The sequence below is a fragment of the Mastigoproctus giganteus genome, chromosome 3 (genome assembly GCF_048544385.1).
Source record: "Mastigoproctus giganteus isolate SK-2022 chromosome 3, ASM4854438v1, whole genome shotgun sequence".
Taxonomy (NCBI): domain Eukaryota; kingdom Metazoa; phylum Arthropoda; class Arachnida; order Uropygi; family Thelyphonidae; genus Mastigoproctus; species Mastigoproctus giganteus.
In genome coordinates this window covers 249,602,192-249,625,780 of record NC_143577.1, presented here as the reverse complement: position 1 = coordinate 249,625,780, position 23,589 = coordinate 249,602,192, and the positions used below count along the sequence as shown (strand labels likewise).

Genomic DNA, 23,589 nt, shown 5'->3' with positions numbered 1-23,589 from the left:
TATTAGGTAGTCAACTCTTCAATAGTGCTAGGCCTGTACATGTTGTCGGACCCAGTGCTCACCTCTAACCTCAACCTTTTGCTGACCTTTGCAGTTTTGACGTCGGGTTGTTGTTTAACCATTTTGATGCCAGTCCTGGTACACTTTAACTATGGTGGTTCTCGAATACCCCACCAGTTCAGCCATTTGGGAAATCGAGGCACCAGCTCGTCGAGCACCCACAATCTATCAAAGTCTGAAAAATCCCTCCTTTTACCCATTGTGCTCAGAATTTTACTATGTACTGAACCACTGACACCTTATCTATGTTATGTAGGTTGACCAACTCTGCACTCTTGTGGTCAACTGGTTGCATTCAGTTTTGATAATGGTGATCATAATTCAGTGATCACTCAGTGTATATCACTAATGTTACTAACCCAGCTAACTTTATCACCACTTGGCTACTTAGCAGTACAACTCTTCCCTTCCCCATGATGAGGCTGATAACCTGGGCGATAAAGCCAAGTTGCCAGGGCTGAAAAAAAAAACAAAAAAAAACCTACTATGACTTAAGTCTCTCTACCAATTGAGTCTAACAACTCAAAATATAATGAATATCATGGTTTTGATCATGGTGTCAATCCTAAAAGTCTAGAAAAGATTTATTTAAGAGTATCCATCCTTTTTTTCCCAGTCACTATCGAGCCATCAATAAATAAGCCCGTTCCTTTCCTTATCCAGAAGTGCTTAAGAAATGCTGCTGGTTTTACTGAAATAGTATAAAGTTGATTCCATATGGAATTTTCTTTATACTACTTGTCAAAACAATGAATTACTCAGAAACGGTCACTTTTAAAACTTTTGACCTTTGTTTTTATAAAGTTGTCCCCCTTCTGTTACTCTCACTTTCAGCATGTCATCTTTATCAAAAACGGTTAGAGCAAGCTATTTAAATTGTCATGTACAACTGTACATTCAAAATCCAATCAATGTTAAAAAAGCCAAAAATAGGGCCACTTCATTTTCAAAACAACACATTGAGGAACTTTAGCTTTGAAGTTAAGACAAACTAGTCATCCATTTTATTTTAAAACCTGTGAACAATGGAAAATAAAAAAAAGTAGTTTAGTAATTATTACCTACTAATAAAATAAGATTACCTACTAATTAGCAAAGAAACAGTCTGGTTGAATACTTCAATGCAAATGCAGAAGCTGCTTATATATTAAAGTGGCAATCTGTAGTTACTCAAATGGAAGCATCCATTCTTGCTAATATTACATGCAGACTGGGCTTCAGTTATTGCTTTCAGGCACTTCACATGGTTCTTGGCAGATCAAATAGTAACAGTCTGATCTCAATCCTGTCTTCTATTTCCTCACCTTCACAAAGGATAACAAAATCAAAAGGACCATCATCAACAGTAACAAGCAATCCTGTGACATGATACAAAAGATCAAGCTTTATAAAGATGAAACAAATTAGGGGTCTGCTTTGAGGAAGAGATGGGCAATCAGTCAACCCCCCACACGATATACTATACTATGTGATATCCCATACTGTTCGATCCCCATGTTAGCCATAAGCAAGCAGGTTCCATCCTTATTCTTAACTTTATCCAACCATGTAGATTCTGGTTGAAGAAAAATTTCTGTAAAAAATAATTATCAGTAAATAGTTACTAATTATCAGTAAATAGTACAAATTCCTTTTATTAAAAAAAAATTAAAGATATTCCATTTTCAAATTTTATTTTTTCAAACGTTATTTCCATTTTGGTGCACTTTAAAGTACCAAATTGTACATAACATACATATCTTGCTTCCTGCAGATGTCTTTAGCGAATGTCGTGTCTCCAGTTCTCCTCTTTATTTATGCAAAAACAGTAACAAATCTTTCAGAACAACTGTGTGAGACTGTATATATATTTATATACCTAGTGGAAGAGAAAAAGCAATAACTTTGAACTGCAAACAAATGCTACCTTATGTAATTCAATAGTAGCTTCGGCAAGTGCAAGGTGCCTCGCCACTCTTTGAACATCTCCTTGGAGTTGCAAAGTCACCTGACAGTCTTGTGCTTGATTACTTTGTAAAAGCATATAGAAAGTAAATACAGGTGCTGTCTGTGTGATAAAAGTTTGACTGTATTTAGGAAAGTAGAAATGATTTCTGATATTTAATCATTAACTGTTAATATAGGTTTATTATTTTGGAGAGTTCTTGTCAGGTGGATGGCTAAACTGCTGGATTAATAACGTTATGACATGCAACCTGTCCTTTCCAGTTATTTAGTTCAGGGTTCCTCCCCACCCCTGTGATAAGGAGATTATATATTTGTATTTCTTACTACTAAACTATCAAATTTCGCTTCACATACCATATATTTAGTGTTTATTTTACAGGCCGATGTCAGTTCACTGCCTAATCGGATATTTGAAGCCTGCATAGATGAGGCTGAACATCATACAGCACTACATGTTCTTAAAATGCACTTGACGTACTGTTCTCTTCCTCAGCCAATAACAGTTAATAGGGTATTGTACATGTTGCTCCAGGCAAGTATTATTAAGTATCATATGTGCAGTAAAGTACTATGAAAAGTGCTGACTTTTCACATAAAAATCATTTTTTGTATATTAAAGTCCAAATTTTTATTTAATCATACATTGCTATTTAGGGAAGAAAATTTGTCTTTATGAAATATGATTTCATCTTTATTGACTGATTGTAATTGATTTATGTCAGGGATATCCATCCCACAGGTGACAAGTTGACTGTTCCCTCACATAGTGGTGCCTCCGTAGCCAGGTGGGAAGGAGCAGCAGTGCATAGCACACGCTTCTTGATTAGACCGAGGTTCAAGCCCGTCACCACCAAATACAGAAGATGCGGAAAGGTCAGGGAATGACCACCGCATATCCCGGAGCAATATGGCCTTAGTTGCTAATGCTCCTAAAAACCAAATAAACAAACAAACAAACAACCCTCACATAGTGCAGCAATGTCAGCAGTTTAAAGTATTATGCTTTCTCAGGTTTAAAATTAGTTTGTCACAAAATATAGTTTAACATTGCCTTTAGAAAATATTTCTTTAGTGATATTCAAATTTTCTGTATTGCTTTCTTACATTTTATGTATCTTCCTCTGTATTCAACAATGTTATACATTATGAAAAATATTCTTGAATGTGTATTTATTCATGATATCAGGCCTCAAGTTTTGAATCTACATAGAATAATACATCATATATTATTCAAAAAGTTTCAGCAAGGAAATGAATTTGATTTTAACCAAAATTTAATGAATTGATTTTTAAGTTCATTAATTGGTGTGTTAAGCTGGAAGCTTAATTTTGACTTAGATGTAATCAATTCAACTAGTTGTACCTGGTAACATATGCCATCAGCATCATATCTTAAAGGTTATTAATTAAATATCAACACATTTTATTTATTTATTCATAAATTTCATTATAAACACAATTAAAAATTTATTCTTCTCAGATACAACACTTAATGAGTCCATTGATCTAACTCTTCAGAGACCAACATATAGTTGCCCGTGACTGAATACAGGTTTCAGAAGGTATAAGCAAATTTTTCAAAAGTGCCTTGTTGATGTTCATTGTTGAAAATGCTAAATGTATAGGAAACTGTCTTCTTCTGAATTTGAAAGGCATATGTATCAGATGGAATAAGAGGTATTCGTGGTATGAGAACAGTATCTAAGTTCAATCCATCTATTACGTGAGCCTCTACGATGTGTCTTTGTAGACTCATAATCAATAATTCTTGTTCCATTGCAGAGTCCCCTTGATGGCATAAGATTCTGTAGTAGCATGATTACAGTACTTTCAGTTTTAGCTCGTGAGGAGGCATTCCTGTTGGTATTAAGCTGTTGAGAAATTCTTCAGGGTATGCCAGATGCTCACTTGGTTCATTGCTTGCTACAGTATCCACACTTTTCTAAACAGTCACTTCTCCGGGAATACAGTCTAACACTGTTATTTAGTTTCAAAGAATCCTCATTTGTACCACTTAGTATTGCTCTGCCTTTGAGTTCTAAGCTGTAACAGTGTTGAAGTTAATAGTAGTAGTAGTAGTGACATGTGATGCATGAAAGCAAGTGTATGAGCTTATGCAGCATCAGCCAAAAAAAAAAAAAAATCGCACCATTCCCTCCAAATGCCTGTCCAGTTCCTCCTTAAATTTATTTAACCTATGAACTTCCACAACAACAGATGGAAGTTTGTTCCAGCGATTAACCACCCGCTGGCTAAAGGCAAATTTCCACACATCTATTCTATATCTGTCTCTTCTTAATTTGAATTTATGTCCCCTTAGGTTCGTAATCTGAACAAGTGGAAGGATCCCATCAGAATTCAGCGTGTTCAACCCATTCAAGGCCTTATACACCTCAATCGGATCACCTCACAGGCCTAGTCTCCAGTCGCTGCAATTTGCAGAACTTAAGCCTCTCTTGGTAAGAGAATCCCTTCATTCCCCTGACCAATCTTGTTGCCCTTCTCTGTACGCGTTCAAGCAAATCTACATGCTTCCTAAAATGAGGTCTCTAGACCTGTACGCAGTACTCAAGGTGTGGCCTGACCATTGCCTTATATAGAGAGGGACAATCACCTCCTTTTCCCTGCTAGCAAAATTCCTATATATCATTGACAAAACCCCATGACCTGCCCTGGCAGCCTGTCTGCATTGCTCAGAAAACTTCATATCTGACTGCACAATTACTATTACTCCCAGGTCTTTTTCATTTTCTACCACCTTAAGTGTAGTACCACACAGTTGGTACGTTCTCTGGGGTTACTTCTACCCATATGCAGTACTTTGCATTTGTCAAGGTTAAACTTCAGTTGTCACTTCTTAGCCCATCTGCTCAAATTTTCTAGATCCTGTTGCAGTAGCACACTGCCAATATGATGTCACCATAGAGTTGTTCTACAGAGTCTCATGTGTTTGAAAAACAGTGTATAGGCAAATTTATAGTTGCACCACTTCTTCCATCACCTTCTTCTAATAGCCAGTCTGAAAATTCCTTCTTGCTTGCATATTACATGTAAGTTACAATACTTGGAATTGGGTCCATAGCCTATGTTTCTTTATACAACTGGCAACTGTTAGAGATCTAGAGCATTGTAGTATCACCGCTAGGACTTGCTCGAAGTCTCTGCCTAGTAGTATAACTTTCTCTTCAAAAGACTTGTCTAATCATGTCAGATCGTGCAGTAGTCTGCCTACTGCTTGAAAGGCGTGAACACGAGTCATTGAAGCTTTGCTCCACACTATCAGTTTTAATTGTAGAAGTGCCTCTGTGTTTGGCTTTAAATTGCATGTTGAAGTTGCATTCAGAAGCAGAGGTATCTTGAACGTAGAGTGAGTGGTTCTGCCTCCTGTTAACAGAGTTGCTGCAATACCTGTAGATGCAACAAGAGTAACACTATCTCCCTTGCCTTGTATGGTGTGTAGTATAGTTGAGTAAAGAAATGTTTTTCCAGTTCCAGCTGAAACATCTACAAAAAAAAATAGATATGATTAGTGTTTGACTTATTGTATATGGTGTCAAGAATAATGTCAAATGCCATTTTTTGTTCATTGTTTAATTTTTCTGTATTTGTGATTGCTTTGGTTTCTTCTTCCAAAACGTTAAATGATTGCAAATGCAGAGGTGCTGTTATCATTTCAACAGCTGGTAGATGCACTTTTTGAAGGATCAGACCATAATTTTTCAACATTTCATTTATTTCTGCAAGAGCATAGAGAGGGCCAGTTTCTTCAGAATAATGCCTTATGAAATCTTCACCCATGCCCTACTTATGTCTTTCCCATAGTTCAGGTACATCTTCTGGTTCTCCAAATCCACATATATTGCAAACAGTAACCATATATAACTTGGTGTATGTGCCTTGGAAAGTGTGTCGTGCCATATACTGTCTCCTTTCAAAAGTCCATGTTCTCTTCAAGTTTGCTGACTGTTTGTAAGTGCTCAAAACTTAACTCCTTTAATTCTTATAAGAAGCATATGTAGATAGTAGTGCTCACTGCCTTGAACACTTACAACAGGCATGCATCCAATAACACCATCTCCACCTCTTTGCCTGTGTTTCCATTTGCCTGATTTTTTTTTTTTCTCAAATGTGTAGTACTTTGACATCTTTATGTGAATTTTGTTGCTTGCACATCTGTTCTGTTTATTTCATACCGTGCCTCAAGCATGGTCTTTGTAGACATTTCCTGCTGCGAGGCCTCCTCTTCTCTTCCTTCTTGGAAGATCACTTGCTATTGATCAGGTTGGTGCACTGCCAATCTTATAATGGAGTGCAATTTCTCCAACACTGGAAACTCATTCAAATGCCACATTGCTTCGGGTGTACTAATATACTGTTCATCTAAAAGTATGAATCTCATCAAAGACCAAACTACCATCGGTACCTTCCCTCTGTAATCGTACAGATGCCCCATTATGACCTTTATAAATGTATTTATAGAGGTATTTTACACCTCTTCACAGAGGCATGCACTTCCACATTAATGTGGGCTTTGAATTTCTTTGACAACCATGGATTATAAGGTACAATCCATCTATTGTCTGCGACATACTTTCCTACTTTAACAGCAGGTCCTTCTCTTTTCATATATATCGGATAGCCGTTAACATTCTCTTCTGTTGTATCTATGAACTCTTTCAGAAATCCCTTACTGCGTACACCTTCTTTCATGCACAGAGATCATGCATTAAGTGCACTGTAGAGACTATGTAGCGTGCACTGTGATGATTTAAAACAATCTTGGATTTGTTTTTAAGCTTGGTAGCTCTGCACTTTTGACCTTTTGTCAATGTCATCCTTCATGTGTATTTTAGAATCTGTAGACAGTGAGGAGTATGTGCACATGTGGTAGTTCACTTTTCTGGAACTCCATCACATAGATGGAAGGCTGTCAACAATACCAGAAAGATTCCATTTGAGAATGTCATCAAGCAGTTCAAGTTTTATTTTGAACACTTGCACAGTTATGTCTGGTCTGTGTTTGGGTCATTTCTTTCCTTCCATTGCATTCACAATTTCAGCCATGCTGGATTGCAAGTAAATGTAACGAATAGATCAGGTCTCCCAAACTTTTGTACAATTGCCAATCTTGATAGTTTTGTTGCATGTACCTTGGGCTGCCTTGGAAAGTCAAAGGCAGAGTTAACATCTACCCTGATCAAGTTTTGGTTCTGAGCTCTTGCTTCTGCTGCATTGAATAGTCCACTGTACATTTCCACTCGTGGATCTTTCTGATTATGTGTAAATAGTTTAATCTAGATCCTTCAGTCTTCACATAGGCATCTACAGTGTATTGCTGAAATAATTTCCCACTGCTATGATTTAGCCTGAAAGCAAGTCTATAAGCAAAGAATTGTAACTGTGTTACGCTAATATGTTTTGCTGTTCTCTTCTGCATGTTATAGTTTCAAGGAATTAATAATGGAAGCTACTAGGCTTCTCATACCAGTTAAGAAATATTGTTCAAGGTTTAGGCCCAAATGGTTGTCAAATGAACTAATGAGACTCTCGTGTTGTTTTTGCGGTAGCTAAAGGCCATTATGCACAAACAATGGTAGGAGATTTCAGGTGTTATTAAATGTGAGATAGATGTACAGTAAACCCCCCGCTATTTGCTGGGGTTACGTTCCTGAGAAATGCCGCAAATACTGAGTTATGGCTCCCATAGTAATAAAAGGGTTCCGTTCCGAAGTATGAATATATAACAAAAACTAGTCTAAAATTTTGTCTGTATGTATTATACGTATTTACCTACATAATATGACTATGTACATAGACAAACGTAGACATAGTGAAATACAAGCATAAGGCATCGAAATGAAAATTAGAAACAATTTATTAAATCTAATATTTATTAGACATTTTAAACAAATTCACAAACATATCAAGAACATGGGTTGCTGGTCGAAAAATAACTCGTAATCGAAGTTTGTTTCTTCATTTTTTTTATTGAGCTCCTTTTGAATTCGTAAGGCAAGAGTAATTGTTCTAGGTTTCATTTAAACTTGATGCTTCTTTCCAAATTAGGATCTGTTTCCACCACCTTTTCTGAAAGTTGTATGGAGAGGCTAAAGATTTCCTTTAATGATTTGCTATTTAACTCTGGTCTAACAATGTCTAGATCTTCCTCCTCAGGATCATTTTGGTTTTCATTTGACCTTGTTATTAATTCATCCAACTCTGCTATTGTAAGTTCATCTGCATGAGTCTCAATAAGTTCCTGAATGTCTGTTGCATCGATGTTTTCAAAGCCCCCGGCTTCAATTCCCTGTGCGATTTTCTACAATATCGGCAACCAGTTCATTGACATTAGGGATTGTTTTAGCAACAACCACTTCTGGTCACAATTTTTGCCAACACGTGTTAATTGTAGATGCACTTATCTCATCAACTGATGTCTTGATGTTGATCAGGCAATCTGCAATGTTAGTTTTTCCAACTTTGACTTACAGTTAAGTCTGATTCCCTTTCCATTTTTTCAATTAAGCCAGTAAAAGTTCTAACATAGTAAGACTAAAACACAGAAATCACACTTTGGTCTAGCGGTTGTAAAAAGTGATGTGGTGATGGGTGGCAAAAACACAATTTGAACGTTTGGGTTGTCAAATTCTAGACTGCTTGGATGTCCTGGTGCGTTGTCAGTAAGAAGCAGAACTTTGAAAGGCAAAGATTTTGAAGCTAAGTAACTTTCCACCTCTTGCACAAAGCTATCATTAAACCACTCTCTAAAAAGTGTAGTTGTTACCCAGGCTTTTTTATTGGATTTCTAATAAACTGGAAGGTGTTCTTTATTCTTTTCCTTCAAAGCACATGGATGCTGCGATTTGTACACTAGCATCAGTTTGATCATTTGTCCACTAGCGTTTTCACAATACAAAAGAGTAAGCCTACCTTTGGAAGTTTTGAATCCAGGAGCAGATTTTTCATTTTGTGTTAAGTATGTTCTGGCTGGCATTCTCTTCCAAAACAACCCAGTTTTGTCTGCATTGAACATCTGTTCGAGAACATATCCTTTGTCTGTAATTAATTTTTTTAGTTCAGTCTGGAAACTTTCTGCAGCCACGAAATCCGCTGATGCCGATTCTCCTACAAGTTTCACATTATGAAGGCCATATCGATTTTTAAATCTTTCAAACCAGCCTTTGCTAGAGAAAAAACTTATCCCGCCAGTGCTATCACCAGTTTCTCTAAAGCGTTGATAAAGGTGTTTTGCCTTTTCATGAATGATGAGTGAACTTAACGGGATTTTAGTTTGAGTTCGGTCTTCTATCCACAGATTTAAAGCCTTTTCCATTTTTTCTAATTTAACATCACGAGTTACAGAGCAAAACTTTTGAAGCAATTAGCGTGTTTTCACGGACACTACGGTGGATTTTTGCTTCCGATTTCTTAATTGATCGTACCGTCGACTCATTGATTTTATAATGTTTTGTCACTGACGAGACACTTTCACCATTAGAAATTTTGTCTAATAACTCAATTTTACTCGCTAATGTCATCACCCTCTTTGATCTTTTCATAATTCCCTTGTTAATCATAGCCATATTTTTGTAGGGTTAGAAGAGAACTTGTCCACAATAAAGTCACTTTCTTCATTAACACGCTCAAAAAAGTCTGTTTACCCCAACACACTGCAAAAGGGTAAATTTTTCACTTTTGTAAACATATCAATTAAAAGCAAGCAGCGAAACCTTCCATGATAAGTGCATTAAACATACTGAACAAGGATTAGCGAGAAACATCCGCGCTCGCAATTTTGTTACCTCCCCCATCCACTGAGCACTGTTTTGACCAGGCAAGATGATTGTAGCCACGCCCATATTTGTTTTATGGCGGAAAATGTTGACGGCGCTTTGAAATTCACATTTTTTTTTTAGGTTTAAATCAGCAACCGCGAATAGTGGAGGTTTACTGTATTATGTGGGATTTAAGCATTATATTCTGTCATAGCATTTATCACTTTTTAGGAAAGTGACAACTGAGACTCGTGGCAGAGACGAAAAATGCATGGGATGGATATAAATTATCAGGGACACATGAGCCTGTGGCAGATATAAGCTAGTCTGTAATCAAGTCACAAAGGAGATTAGACAAGCGAAAGCAGATTACAAGAAATCTTTGGCAAAGGGTGCTAAGAAAAACAGCAAGGACTTATATAAACTCTAGAAGGAAGGGGATCAATGAGATTGGTCCACTTGATATCGATGGTTCGATTGTTGATGATCCTGCTCAGATAGCTAACAAATTGAATGAGTATTTTGCATCTACATTCACACATGAGGAGTTATTAAGGGAGGAAAATGCCAGAAGTTTATTAAACTGCAACAGGGTGCTTAATGATTTTGTAATAACTGAGAGCAAAGGGGAGAAGAAATTGTTGAAATTAAACATAAGAAAAGCACCTGGGGGTGGATGTGATCTATCCAGTTTTATTAAAGGAGGCAGCAAAGGAACTAAGCAAACCCTTAGCCATAGTTATGAGAGCATCCTTCGATTCAGGTTATGAGAGCATCCTTGGAATGGAAGTCCTCATGGACTGGAGATGTGCAAATGTATCCCCAGTTCACAAAGGGGGATTGAAGGGTGACACGAGCAATTACAGACTAGTTAGTTTAACTTCTGTTCCGGGGAAAAATAAGCAAGTTGCTCTTTAAAGTTGCTTTGTAGGATCATCTAGACAAGACTGCAGCAATAATTGAGACACAGCATGGGTTTGTTAAGGGAAAGTCTTATCTGACCAATTTGATAGGATATTATGATGTGGTTACAAAGGAACTGGATGCAAAAAATAATTTTGATATCATATACTTGAATTTCAATAAAGAATTTGACACTGTTGCGCATGGAAGACTAGTGTACAAATTGGAGCAGAATGTTATTAAGGGTAATTTGCTACAATGGATAAAAAGGATGGTTGAGTGGGAGCAGACAGAGTGGTAATCAATGGACGCTGCTCTTTATGGACTTTTTTTTTTTTTTTTTTTTTTTGTGGAGTCCCACAGGTTTCAGTGTTGGGCCCACTGTTGTTTTGTATATTTATCAATGATATTGTTGAAGATATATCACTCTTAGTGTCGAAGTTTGCAGATGATACAAAGGTTGGCAGGGTTGTTAATGACAGCAATGGCAGTGCTACTGCAACAGGATCTAGATAATTTGGGTAGATGGGCTGAGAAGTGGCAACTGAAGTTTAACAGTTGACAAATGCAAAGTACTGCATATGGGTAGAAGTAACCCCAGAGGAACATACCAACTGTGCGGTACTACACTTAGGTTGGTAGAAAATGAAAAAACACCTGGGTGTAATTGTGCAGCCAGATATGAAGTTTTCTGAGCAATGTGGAGAGGCTGCCAGAGCAGATCATAGAGTTTTGTCAATAATATACAGGAATTTTGCTAGCAGAGAAAAGGAGGTCATTATCCCTTTGAATAAGGCAGTGGTTAGGCCATGCCTGAGTACTGTGTACAGGTCTGGAGGCCTCATTTTAGGAAGGATGTAGATTTGATTGAGTATGTACAGAGGAGGGAAAGAAGATTGGTGGGGGGGGGGAACGAAGGGGTCCTCTTACCAAGAGAGGCTTAAATTCGGCAAATTGCAGTGGCAGGAGACTAGGCATATTGCGAGGTGATCTGATTGAGTTGTATAAGGCCTTGAATGGATTGAGCACGCTGAATTTTGATGGAATTCTTCCGCTTGCTCAGGTTACGAACCAAAGGAGCACAAATGTATATTAATGACCTTCTTCCATTGACTGGAAATCCTATCCATAGTTTTGCCGATGAAAGCTCATTGCATTCCACTTTCTATTTTGAGAAACCTTGTCCTGCTCAATCAGCTTCAACTTCTCGAAAATCTGCTACCAATTCCTTAAATGCCGATCTTCAGGTAATTCTCCAGTGGGGCAAAGACAACTTAGTTGATTTCAACCCTTCTAAAACTGTGTTGTCTTATATCTCACAAAAAGGATTCTTCTGCTCCTATGCTTATCTTTAGTGACACTCTGATTTCTAGGCAAAATGATATATCTCTTTTGGGGATTACCCTGACTTCTAATCTCTCTTGGCACAAGCACATTACAAATATTGCTTCCTCTGCATCTAAAAAACTAGGTTTTCTCTTTCGCTCTCGGCGTTACTTTTCTTCCAAACAGCTGCTCACTCTGTATAAATTGCAAATCCGCCCTGCCATAGAATATTGTTCCCACATCTGGGGTGGTGGCCCCAAAACCTCTCTCAGGCTTCTTGATTCCATTCAGAAGAGGGCAGTTAGGTTAATTAATGATTCATCTCTAACAGAGTCTCTCCACTCGCTTTCTCATAGACGTACTGTTTCTGCTGCATGCCTCTTCTACAGATACTTCCACGGGCACTGTTCTTCTGAATTGGCTTCTATAATTCCTGCTCTCTCTTTCAAAACAGTCCGAACACGTGCTGCTACCAGCCAACATCCATTTACTGTCCAACTTCAAACCCACAGAACCAACTTTTAATCTTCCTCATTTATTCATTCAACTGCCGTTTTCTGGAACGACTTTCCTTCATACGTATTTCCTGAAAATTACAATCTACAGAAGTTCAAGTCCAGTGTCAACAAATATCTTCTTTCGTCTTCTCAACCTCCAACCCAAGCACGGTACTAAGTACTATAGGTTCTAATACCTCTCGTGTTTGGGGTTCACATAAAAAAAATAATAATTCAAATTGAGGAAAGACTGCTGTAGAATAGGTGTACGGAAATTTGCCTTTAGCCAGTGGGTGTTTATTTGTTGGAACAAACTTGCAGCTGTTGTTGTGGAAGTTGATAGCTTAAATAAATTCAAGAAGGAACTGGATAGACTTTGAGGGAATGGTTGTGTGAATTTTTTTTGGCTGATGTGACATAAGCTTATACGATTGCTTTCTTGCATCACATTCCTCTATTACTATCATTACCAATGGCATGTAGTGATCACACATTAGCTACATGGTGCAAGGAAGCCTGAGGCTTATGCTGCACTAGCCAAAAAAAAGAAATCACCAAGAAAGAGAAAATGATGATATCCAGCTCAGGATCCTGGGTGTGCCAAGCCCATACTCACCAGATGTGAATCCCTGGATGAAGAAAGGTATTGCAGTAGTTAATGGTAGAAGCATGGGTTTTAATTTTAGAAAAGGGGACTATAGCAGTTTAAGGCATTACATGTCATCTATTAATTGGATGGATTGCAGATGAAGGAATGGCAAAAACATTAGAATAATGGAATACCTTAAAAGCATTATTCACTGAAGCCATGAATACATATCATTAAGGAAAAAATGCAGCACAAAGGGGGTGCTAGGATTAATGAATATGTAGCTGGCCAGACTAATAGGATAGAAAAAGACAGCATGGGAGAAATACAGAGCAATGAAAAGTACTGAAACCTATAACAGTTATGATCTGTTATGGTATCACATATAAGGTTAAAAAGGCCAGAGTTGAATATGAGAAAGCACTCATTAAGAGAGCAAAGAATGAGAGCAAGAAGTTTTCATATATGTGAATACAAATAAGAAAACGAATTGAATCGGTCCCTCGTGTACTGAATGTGTGAAGGCCTTAGATAACCCAGCTGATGTTGCTAATGAACTGAATAGTCACTTAACGTTACTTTACTGACGAATGACCTTTTATGCCAAGGAGAGGCTGTGTGAGATGAGACTGAGTCATATGAAATTAGATATTTTTAAATTACAGAGACTGTTTATTAGAAAAAAACCTTTGAACCTAAATGCAAGTAAGGCTCCTGGAGTTAGCATTAGTTGAGGCATCTGATGCAAGAAAGCAAGCTTATGGAGCATCAGCTAAAAAAAAAAAACCTTTCCATTTCACCCATCCAGTCACTCTAAATGTTTGTCTAGGTCAGCCTTAAGTTTATTAAGCTATCAGCTTCCACAACAGTAGATGAAAGTCTGTTCCAGCAATCAACTACCCGCTGGCTAAAGGCAAACTTCCGCACATCTATTCTACAGCTGTCTTTCCTCAGTTTGAATCTATGCCCCCTCAGGTTCTTAATCTCAGCAAGTAAAAGTATCCCATCAACATTGAGCCTGCTCAGACCATTCAAGGCCTTGTACACCTCAATCAGATCACCTCGCTGGTGCCTACTCAATTGAGTGGTAGGGGAAAATCATAGAGGCAATGAATAAGAGTGCAATCCAGAGACATTTATACAGCAAGCCCCCGTTATAACGCAGTTCACTTTACGCTGATTCTTATATTATAACCCGTTTTACCTATAACACTATAACGCCGTTCTTATATTATAACCCATATCTGACTATAACGCTGTCACAGATCACTATAACGTTCTTTTACAGATTGAATTTTTGGCATATTTAAACAAAATCGTTTCATTTGTTGGAGTCAATAGCTTGATAATGAATACCAAAACAGCATTTTCCCACGCTCAGTGAAATTTTCTCACACACTAATTTAATTGCAGTAGAGTGACTTGTTACGTAGTTCCAAGATCAACATTTTAAAAAATGACCAAGTATATTGCTTTTAATATTTGCGTTATATGCATTTATCCGAAGTCTACTCATCACTCAGTACCGTATTAGACATCGTGCGAAACGGACAGTTTACTTGAACATTGTATCATAATTAATGCAACCAATGCAGTTACATTTTCGAAGAGTTAATAATGGCCGATAAGAATGAAAAAGCAACGTCTGAGCGCAGTATGAAGACTATAAATGTAAGAAAAAGACAATTTGAAAATTAAATTAGACGTTTTGAAGGGAATAGATTCCGGTCAAAGACAAGCGGATGTGTGCCATAATTTAGGACTTGCAAGTTTAACTGTAAGAACAATTATAAAAAAAAAATAAGTAATTTTAGCAGCGGGAAAGATAGCAGTTCCACTGTAAGCAACTAGGGCTAGGCCAGCTATTAGGATTGAAATGGAAAAACTTAACTAATTTTATTGAAGATAATATCCAATGCAGAATTCGGTTAAGTTAAATATTATTAAAAAAAAAAAAAGAGAGAGAGAGATTAGCCAATATGATGATCTGAAGAAAACACCTAAAAAAAAAAAAAAAACAGTGGAACCATTTAAAACTAGTAAGGGCTGGTTGAATAGATTTGAAATCCAGGGAGAAGCTGCAAATGCAGATTAAGGAGCTGAAACTTTAAAAAAAGAACTTGTTAAAATTATTGAAGAGGGGTATTATGTGTTATACTTCTCGACAAGTTTTTAACATAGATGAAGCAGAACTTTTGTGGAAACGAATGCCTAAAAGAAATTTCATATTGAAAGAAGAAAAAAACATGCTAGGTAAAGAAGAAAAAACATACCAGGTTTCAAAGCGGCGAAGGATCAGTTGACTTTATTGTTGGGTGGTAACGCTGTGGGGGATTTAAAATTAATACCCCTTTTAGTTTATTTGGAAGAGGGCCAAAGTTCAACCCAAAATCGACACATTTTTCATGATTAAATTCATCAATTAAATTAAATCACTTTAGTTCAATTAAATTCATGATTTTAATTCGAATTTTAAGTTTAATTTTGATACGTAAGTAGTCACCACATAATTATATACGTATGTAATGCAGAATATTTTATATGTACAAATATTTGAATATTAAATATTTTGACCGACATTTGTGCATCTTCTCACTACCATTTATTATTGATTAGGAAATATCCTACGGCACCGACTGAAACTCAGAAATACATATGTTACCTTATGGGAATGTGGTGCTCGCTTAGCGCGGATTCACTTAGTGCTCTGTTTTTACGACACGAATTATCAGCGTTAAGCGGGGGTCACCTGTATAGAAATGGCATTCTGATTTTCCCTTAACAAAACCACAATGTGGTTTTTTTTCAGGAACATGTCTAACTAACCTGATAAACTAATTTCACATGGTTACTCATGAGCGAGATGTAGGGAACAATTTTGACAGTGTATTTTAAGAAGGCATTTGACTCAGTCCCTCATGGGAGTTTACTGTATAAGCTGGAACATTAGCATTAGTAGAGGCATTTGATGCAAGAAAGCAAGCTTATGCAGCATCAGCCAAAAAAAAAAAAAAAAACCCCACATCCACTTCACCCCTCTGTTCGTTCAAATTACCTGTCCAGCTGAGCCTTAAATTTTTTAGGCTATCAACCTCCACTACAAGGGATGGAAGTCTGTTCCACCAACCAACCACCCGCTGGCTAAAGGCAAATTTCCGCATGTCTATCCTACATCTGTCTTTCCTCAATTTGAATTTATGCCCTCTCAGGTGATTATTCTGAGCTAGAGGAAGAATCCGATCAGCATTGAGCATGCTCAAACCATTCAAGGCTTTATACACCTCTATCAGATCACCTCACTGGTGCCTAGTCTCCAGACACTGTAATTTGCAAAACTTAAGCCTTTCTTCGTAAGAGCACCCCTTTGTTCCATTCACTAATCTTGTTGCCCTTCTCTGTACTCGTTCCAGCAGCTCTACATCCTTCTTGAAATGAGGCCTCCAGACCTGTATACAGTACTCTAAGTGTGGCCTGACCATTGCCTTATACAAGGGAATAATCACCTCCTTATCCCTGCTGGAAAAATTCCTGTATATCATTGACAATACTATGAGCTACTCTTGCAGTCCGTCTGCACTGCTCAGAGAACTTCATATCTGCCTGCACAACCACCCCCCAAGTCCCTTTCATTCTCTACCACTGTCAGTGTAGTACCACAGAGTTGATACATTGCTCTGGGGTTGCTGTTTCCCATGTGTAGTACTTTACATTTGTCAATGTTAAACTTCATTTGCCACCTCTCAGCCCATCTGCTCAACCTTTCCAGATCCTGTTGCAGCAGCATAGTGTCAGTAGTGTCCTTGACAACCCTGCCAACCTTTGTATCATCTGCAAACTTGGACATTAAGCTTGATATACCATCATCAATATCATTTATAAATACAGAAAACAATAATGGACCCAACACTGAGCCCTGAGGGACTCCACTAATAACATTAGTCCACGATGAGCAGTGTCCATTGATTACCACTCTTTGTCTTCTCCCCCTCAACCACCCCTTTATCCATAGCAGCAATTTGCCTCCAATGTCACACTGCTCCAATTTGTGTAGCAGTCGTCCATGTGCAACAGTATCAAAAGCCTTTCTAAGATCCAAGTATATAATATCAAAGCTATTCCCTGCATCCAATTCTTTTGTGACTGCATCATAATATCCAATCAAATTGGTCAGGCAAGACTTCCCATTAACAAAACCATACTGTGTCCGAGCTTTAACTGAAGTCTTGTCTAAATGATCCTGCAGTGCTTCTTTAATCAGTGCCTCCATTAATTTTCCTGGAACAGAAGTTAAGCTCACAGGTCTATAATTACTTGTGTCAGCCTTTGATCCTCCTTTGTGAATTGGGGTCACATTTGCACATTTCCAGTCTATGGGTACCTCCCCTGAGTCCAAGGAAGCTCTCATAATTATGGCTAAGGGTTTGCTTACTTCCTTTGCTGCCTCCTTTAATATAACTGGATAGATCCCATCCACCCCGGGTGCCTTTCTTGTGTTTATCTTCAACAGTTTCTCCTCCACTTTACTCCCAGTTATTTCAAGATTCTGTAGCTTACTGCTAGAGTTGAATACACCTCTGGCATTCCCCTCGTGAATAACTCCTCATGTGTGAATGTCGAAGCAAAATATTCATTTAGTTTGTTAGCTACCTGAGCAGGATCATCAACAGTTGACCCATCAATATCAAGTGGACCAATCTGATTCATCCCCTTCCTTCTAGAGTTTACATAAGTAAAGAACTCTTTGCTGTTTTTCTTTGCATCCCTTGCCAAGGATTTCTCGTAATCTGCCTTCGCCTGCCTAACCTCCTTTGTAACTTGGTTGCATATCAACTTGTATCTATCATAGGCTTCTGTGTCATGTGTTAATTTGTAAGTATCCCATGCATTTTTCTTCTCTGCCATATGCCTCATTAGTTCATCTGACATCCATTTTGGCCTAAACCTTGAACAATATTTCTTAGTTGGTATGTAAAGCCTAGTAGCTTCCAAGATAAGTTCTTTGAATGCTTCCCATTTTGAATTTGCTGTTGGTAACATCATCAGTTGGTCCCACTGTATAGAATTTAAATACTGTCTCAGTCCATCGTAGTCGCCTTTACGGAAGCAATAACGCTTCCCTTTACCCCTAATGGTAGTTACCTCTGAGTAAATCCCACTTCAGCACACTGTGATCACTGCCACCTAGTGGTTCATTTATCTGCAGATTCTTAATGCATGAAGAATCACTGCTGATAATCAAATCAAGAGTATTACTCCCTCTAGTTGCCTCCCGAACATGCTGATGTAGAAAACAATCATCCAATAAATCCACAAAAGCCCTGCCAGTGTGTGAGTGACCAGCCCACAAATTCCAGTCAATATCTGGGAATTTAAAATCTCCCATTATAAGACTCTCTGATTTACTGGCCCACTCTATTTCCCTGTACAGTTTCTTATTATACTCATCAGAGTCATTAGGCCTATAGCACACTCCTACTCTCAATTTTGATCTCCCAATGGTTATGTCACACCAAACTGACTCAACACTGCACTGTCCAGCGATGTCATCTGGCTTCACTTCCTTGGTTTTTATGTGTTTCTTAACTAATAGCATAACCCCTCCCCCCTTCCTATCCTGTCTATCCTTTCTGTAGACGTTGTACTCCCCAAATTGCAGTTCTGCATCCCTTATATCTGTGTGACACCACGTCTCTGATATCCCAACAATATCTGCCTTTGATGTTTTGAGCAATACCTCAAATTCATCAAATTTATTTACTAAACTCCTAGCATTGGTGTACACGCAAGTATACCTGCACCTGTTTCTATTCTTAGCTACCCTAACACAACCCATGTGTTTACTTGTACTGCAATGGCTCCCAGCAGTCTCTGAAATATCATGCATCTTGTTTTTCAGGCTTCTGCTCATTCTAATAGAAGCAGTGCAAGAATCTCTTTCACCTCTGCCAGTGGCTACTGTCAATCTATTGGTCTTTGTCTCCCCCCAAGCTAGCAGTTTTCCGACCCACCTAACACTGCCTCGATAGCATCAGCAAATATTCTTGCACCCTTTCTATTTAAGTGTATCCCATTCCTGTAGAAGCAATCTCTCCTGTTAACAAGTACAGTCCAGGCTGAAAAAAATTCTACCCCTTGAGCCTTGCACAGTCTTTCCAGGGCCGAATTGATTGACGAGACTCTCATCATATACTCCCTCCTATCGTGTCTGGGCAGAATTGCAGACACTTTCAAATTCAACCCTAATTCTCGGCTTTTGTTCAACAGTGACCTGTACTTGTTAAGTAATTCTGCCGGTCTCCTACTCTTAATATCATTAGTGCCAACGTGTACAACTATATCACCTTTTGTGCCCTTAAAAGATGATATTCGCTCTACAACGTCATCAACCTTTGCCTCTGGCAGACATGCCCTGGTCCTGTTCCATCTATCCTTTTTACAAAGCATGTTCCCCGTTTCTCTGACAATAGAGTCACCAACAACTAGTTCCTTCGGGACCAGCGCATTCTGCCTCGGGGGTTGCCTCTGTGTCACGTGATGCCCAAGTGCAAGCTCTGGCGTTGATGTGGGCAGCTGAGAGCTTGATGGGCCCCTCAATTTAGTTTCTTCGAGGGCATCCACCCTGTCCTTCAAGCTCCATATAGGCCCACAAGAATGCCGAGTTGTTGCCTGATATCGATACACTCCTTGCATCGCGCACACACACACACACACACACACACAAAGACATCCCGCATGGCAGTATCATGTCCCGTATCCGATTGCTCTGCAAACATCAAGCAAACAGTGCATTTTATAAGGCTGTGAGTCAGAGGACAACTGCCCCCCCTCAGTTCTACTCTGAGCCACAGCATTTCCATTAGCTTGAGCCTTTTGCTTTGCTGCTCTTGTCTGAGTCATGATTCTATTAATTAATTATAATTAATTATGTTGTTATTAATTGTGTTAAATATAATTTTATTACGTTTGTAATCTAAGTCGTTATATGTATTTATTTAAAAGTACAATTTAACTGCTAACGAAGTTCAACTAACGCTATCTAGTACGGTATATAACTATCGTATCACAAAGGCGGGAAAGTTACGAACGGTAATCTACGGACACTTAAGTATTAATTAACTTTCAAATCTCGCTGTCTCAATTCAGAATAAACTAACGATCCTTACTACGTCTATAAGCTACTTACAGAAATAATTCGATGTAAAAAAATATTCAATAAGCGGCTAAATATGGCTAAAGAACTTCTCGTTCAGCGGAGTTGCAAAGACGTGGATACCCTTACCGATACTTTTATGCAATTACAAGGCCGAATAAAGAATAAATACACCAAATTAATCAGAAAATCACAAAATAATGTTATACTACTAAATTTCAATCAAAAGTTTTAGAAAAACAATTTCAAATCAATAAATAAGAAAAATCCACTTAGCGGCTTTGAACACGACCGTCTCCTAATAGCCTCGTCAGCAGACAAGTAATCCCAAACATGTTGGGATTACTTGAAAGATTCCAAGATGGATTTTATGGTGGCTATATGACAGAGGGTTTATGAATAATGGATAATCAGTATATTGGTGTAATGTCAGAAGTGGTGTCCCCAAGGATTGGCGCTTGGATCACTGTTGTTTCTGATTTTCATAAACTACATCAACAAAGGGATAAAGGGCATAATGTCAGAATTTGCAGACTATTTAAAGATTGGGAGCATTGTTAATGATTAATGCGAAGCAGCCCTTCTTCAAGATGACTTGAACAGGCTACAAGAATGGTCATTAAAGGGGCAGCTGTGTTTTAATGCAGAAAAATGCAAGACAGCAAGCTTATGCAGCATCAGCCAAAAAAAAAAAAAAGAAATCCTTCCAATTCACCCCTCCGTTCATTTGAAATACCTGTCCAGCTGAGCCTTAAATTTATTTAGGCTATCAATTTCCACAACAAGGGATGGAAGTCTGTTCCACCAACCAACTACCCGCTGGCTAAAGGCAAATTTCCGCACATCTATCCTACATCTGACTTTCCTGAATTTGAATTTATGCCCTCTCAGGTGATTATTTTGAGCAAGAGGCAGTATCCCATCAGCAATGAGCATGCTCAAACCATTCAAGCCTTTGTACCCCTCTATCAGATTGTCTTGGCGCATTATGGCCTTAGCTGCCAATGCGCCATTAAAAACCAAACCAACCAACCAACCCTCTATCAGATCACCTCGCCGGTGCCTAGTCTCCAGACACTGCAATTTGCAAAACTTAAGCCCTTTTTTCGTAAGAGCAACCCTTCGTTCCATTCACTAATCTTGTTGCCCTTCTCTGTACTCGTTCCAGCAGCTCCACATCATTTCTTGAAATGAGGCCTCCAGACCTGTATACAGTACTCGAGGTGCGGCCTGACCATTGCCTTATACAAGGTAATAATCACCTCCCTATCCCTTCTAGAAAAATTCCTGTATATCATTGATAAGACACCATGAGCTACTCTTGCAGCCCGTCTACACTGCTCATACAACTTCATATCTGCCTGCACAATTACCCCCAGGTTCTTTTCATTCTCCACCACTGTCAGTGTAGTACCACAGAGTTGATACGTTGCTCTGGGGTTGCTGTGTTCCATATGTAGTACTTTACATTTGTCAATGTTAAACTTCATTTGCCACCTCTCAGCCCATCTGCTCAACCTTTCCAGATCCTGTTGCAGCAGCATAGCGTCAGTAGCGTCCTTAACAACCCTGCCAACCTTTGTATCGTCTGCAAACTTGGACATTAAGCTTGATATACCATCATCAATATTATTTATAAATACAGAAAACAACAATGGACCCAACACTGAACCCTGAGGGACTCCACTAATAACATTAGTCCACGATGAGCAGTGTCCATTAATTACCACTCTCTGTCTTCTGCCACTCAACCATCCCTTAATCCATAGCAACAATTTTCCACCAGTGCCACACTGCTCCAATTTGTGCCGCAGTCTTCCATGTGCAACAGTATCAAAAGCCTTTCTAAGATCCAAATATATAATATCAAAGTTATTCCCTGCATTCAATTCTTTTGTGACTACATCATAGTATCCAATCAAATTGGTCAGGTAAGACCTTCCCTTAACAAAACCATGCTGTGCCTGAGCTATAACTGAATTTTTGTCAAGATGATCCTGCAGTGCTTCTTTAACCAGTGCTTCCATTAATTTTCCTGGAACAGAAGTTTAAACTCACAGGTCTATAATTGCTTGTGTCAGCCTTTGATCCTCCTTTGTGAATTGGGGTTACATTTGCACATCTCCAGTCTGTGGGTACCTCCCCTGAGGCCAAGGAAGCTCTCATAATTATGGCTAACGGATTGCTTACTTCCTTTGCTGCCTCCTTTAATATAACTGGATAGATCCCATCCACCCCAGGTGCCTTTCTTGTGTTTATATTCAACAATTTTTCCTCCACTTTGCTCTCAGTTATTACAAGATCATCTAGCTCACTGCCAGTGTTTACTTCATATATTTCATATATAGCATTCCCCTTCCTGAATAACTCCTCATGTGTGAATGTAGATGCAAAATATTGATTTAGTTTGTTAGCTACCTGAGCAGGATCATGAACAGTTGAACCATCGATATCAAGTGGACCAATCTGATTCATCCCCTTCCTTCTAGAGTTTACATGAGTAAAGAACTCCTTGCTGTTTTTCTTTGCATCCCTAGCCAAAGATTTCTCGTAATCTGCCTTCGCCTGAACCTCCTTTGTAACTTGGTTACAGATCAACTTATATCTATCATAGGCTTCTGTGTCACATGTTAATTTATATGTATCCCATGCCTTTTTCTTCTCTGCCATATGTCTCATTAGTTCATCTGACATCCATTTAGGCCTGAACCTTGAACAATATTTCTTAGTTGGTATGTAAAGCCTAGTAGCTTGCAAGATAAGTTCTTTGAATGCTTCCCAATTTGGAGTTTGCTGTTGGTAACATCATCAGTTGGTCCCACTGTATAGAATTTAAATACTGTCTCAGATCATCGTAGTCGCCTTTACGAAAGCAATAACCCTTCCCTTTACCCATGATGGTAGTTACCTCCTTGAGTAAATCCCACTTCAGCACACTGTGATCACTGCCACCTTGTGGTTCCTGTATCTGCAGATTCTTAATGCATGAAGAATCACTACTGATAATCAAATCAAGAGTATTGCTCCCTCTAGTTGCCTCCCAAACATGCTGATTTAGAAAACAATCATCCACAGGCAACTCACATGGTGGCAAAATGGCAACCATATGAGGAAAGACTTTGATTATTTGGTCTACACAGCTTGGCAACCAGGAACCTTAGTGGTGACCTGATTGAGGTTTGTTTATAAGACTCTGAGAGGGGTTAGTAAAATGAATGAAGGCAGAAGTTTCACTATTATAATGAATTTCAGAACTAGGGGCCATTAATTCAAATTACAGCAGTCTAAATTGGTTTAGACTAAATTGTAGGAAGTGTTCTTTTAGCCAATGAGTCATTGATT

General features: G+C 38.5%; 1 protein-coding gene across 6 annotated transcripts in view; it reads left to right on the top strand.

Annotated features, from left to right (window-relative positions):
• LOC150089020 (uncharacterized) overlaps nucleotides 1-23,589 on the top strand; it is a 291,242-nt gene that overhangs the window by 133,167 nt on the left and 134,486 nt on the right. For all 6 annotated transcript variants that reach the window (XM_090371014.1, XM_090371013.1, XM_090371012.1 and 3 more), the window contains one exon: nucleotides 2,387-2,539. In XM_090371014.1, the coding sequence (XP_090227140.1) occupies nucleotides 2,387-2,539 (153 nt within the window). The remainder of the gene's footprint in view (nucleotides 1-2,386; nucleotides 2,540-23,589) is intronic.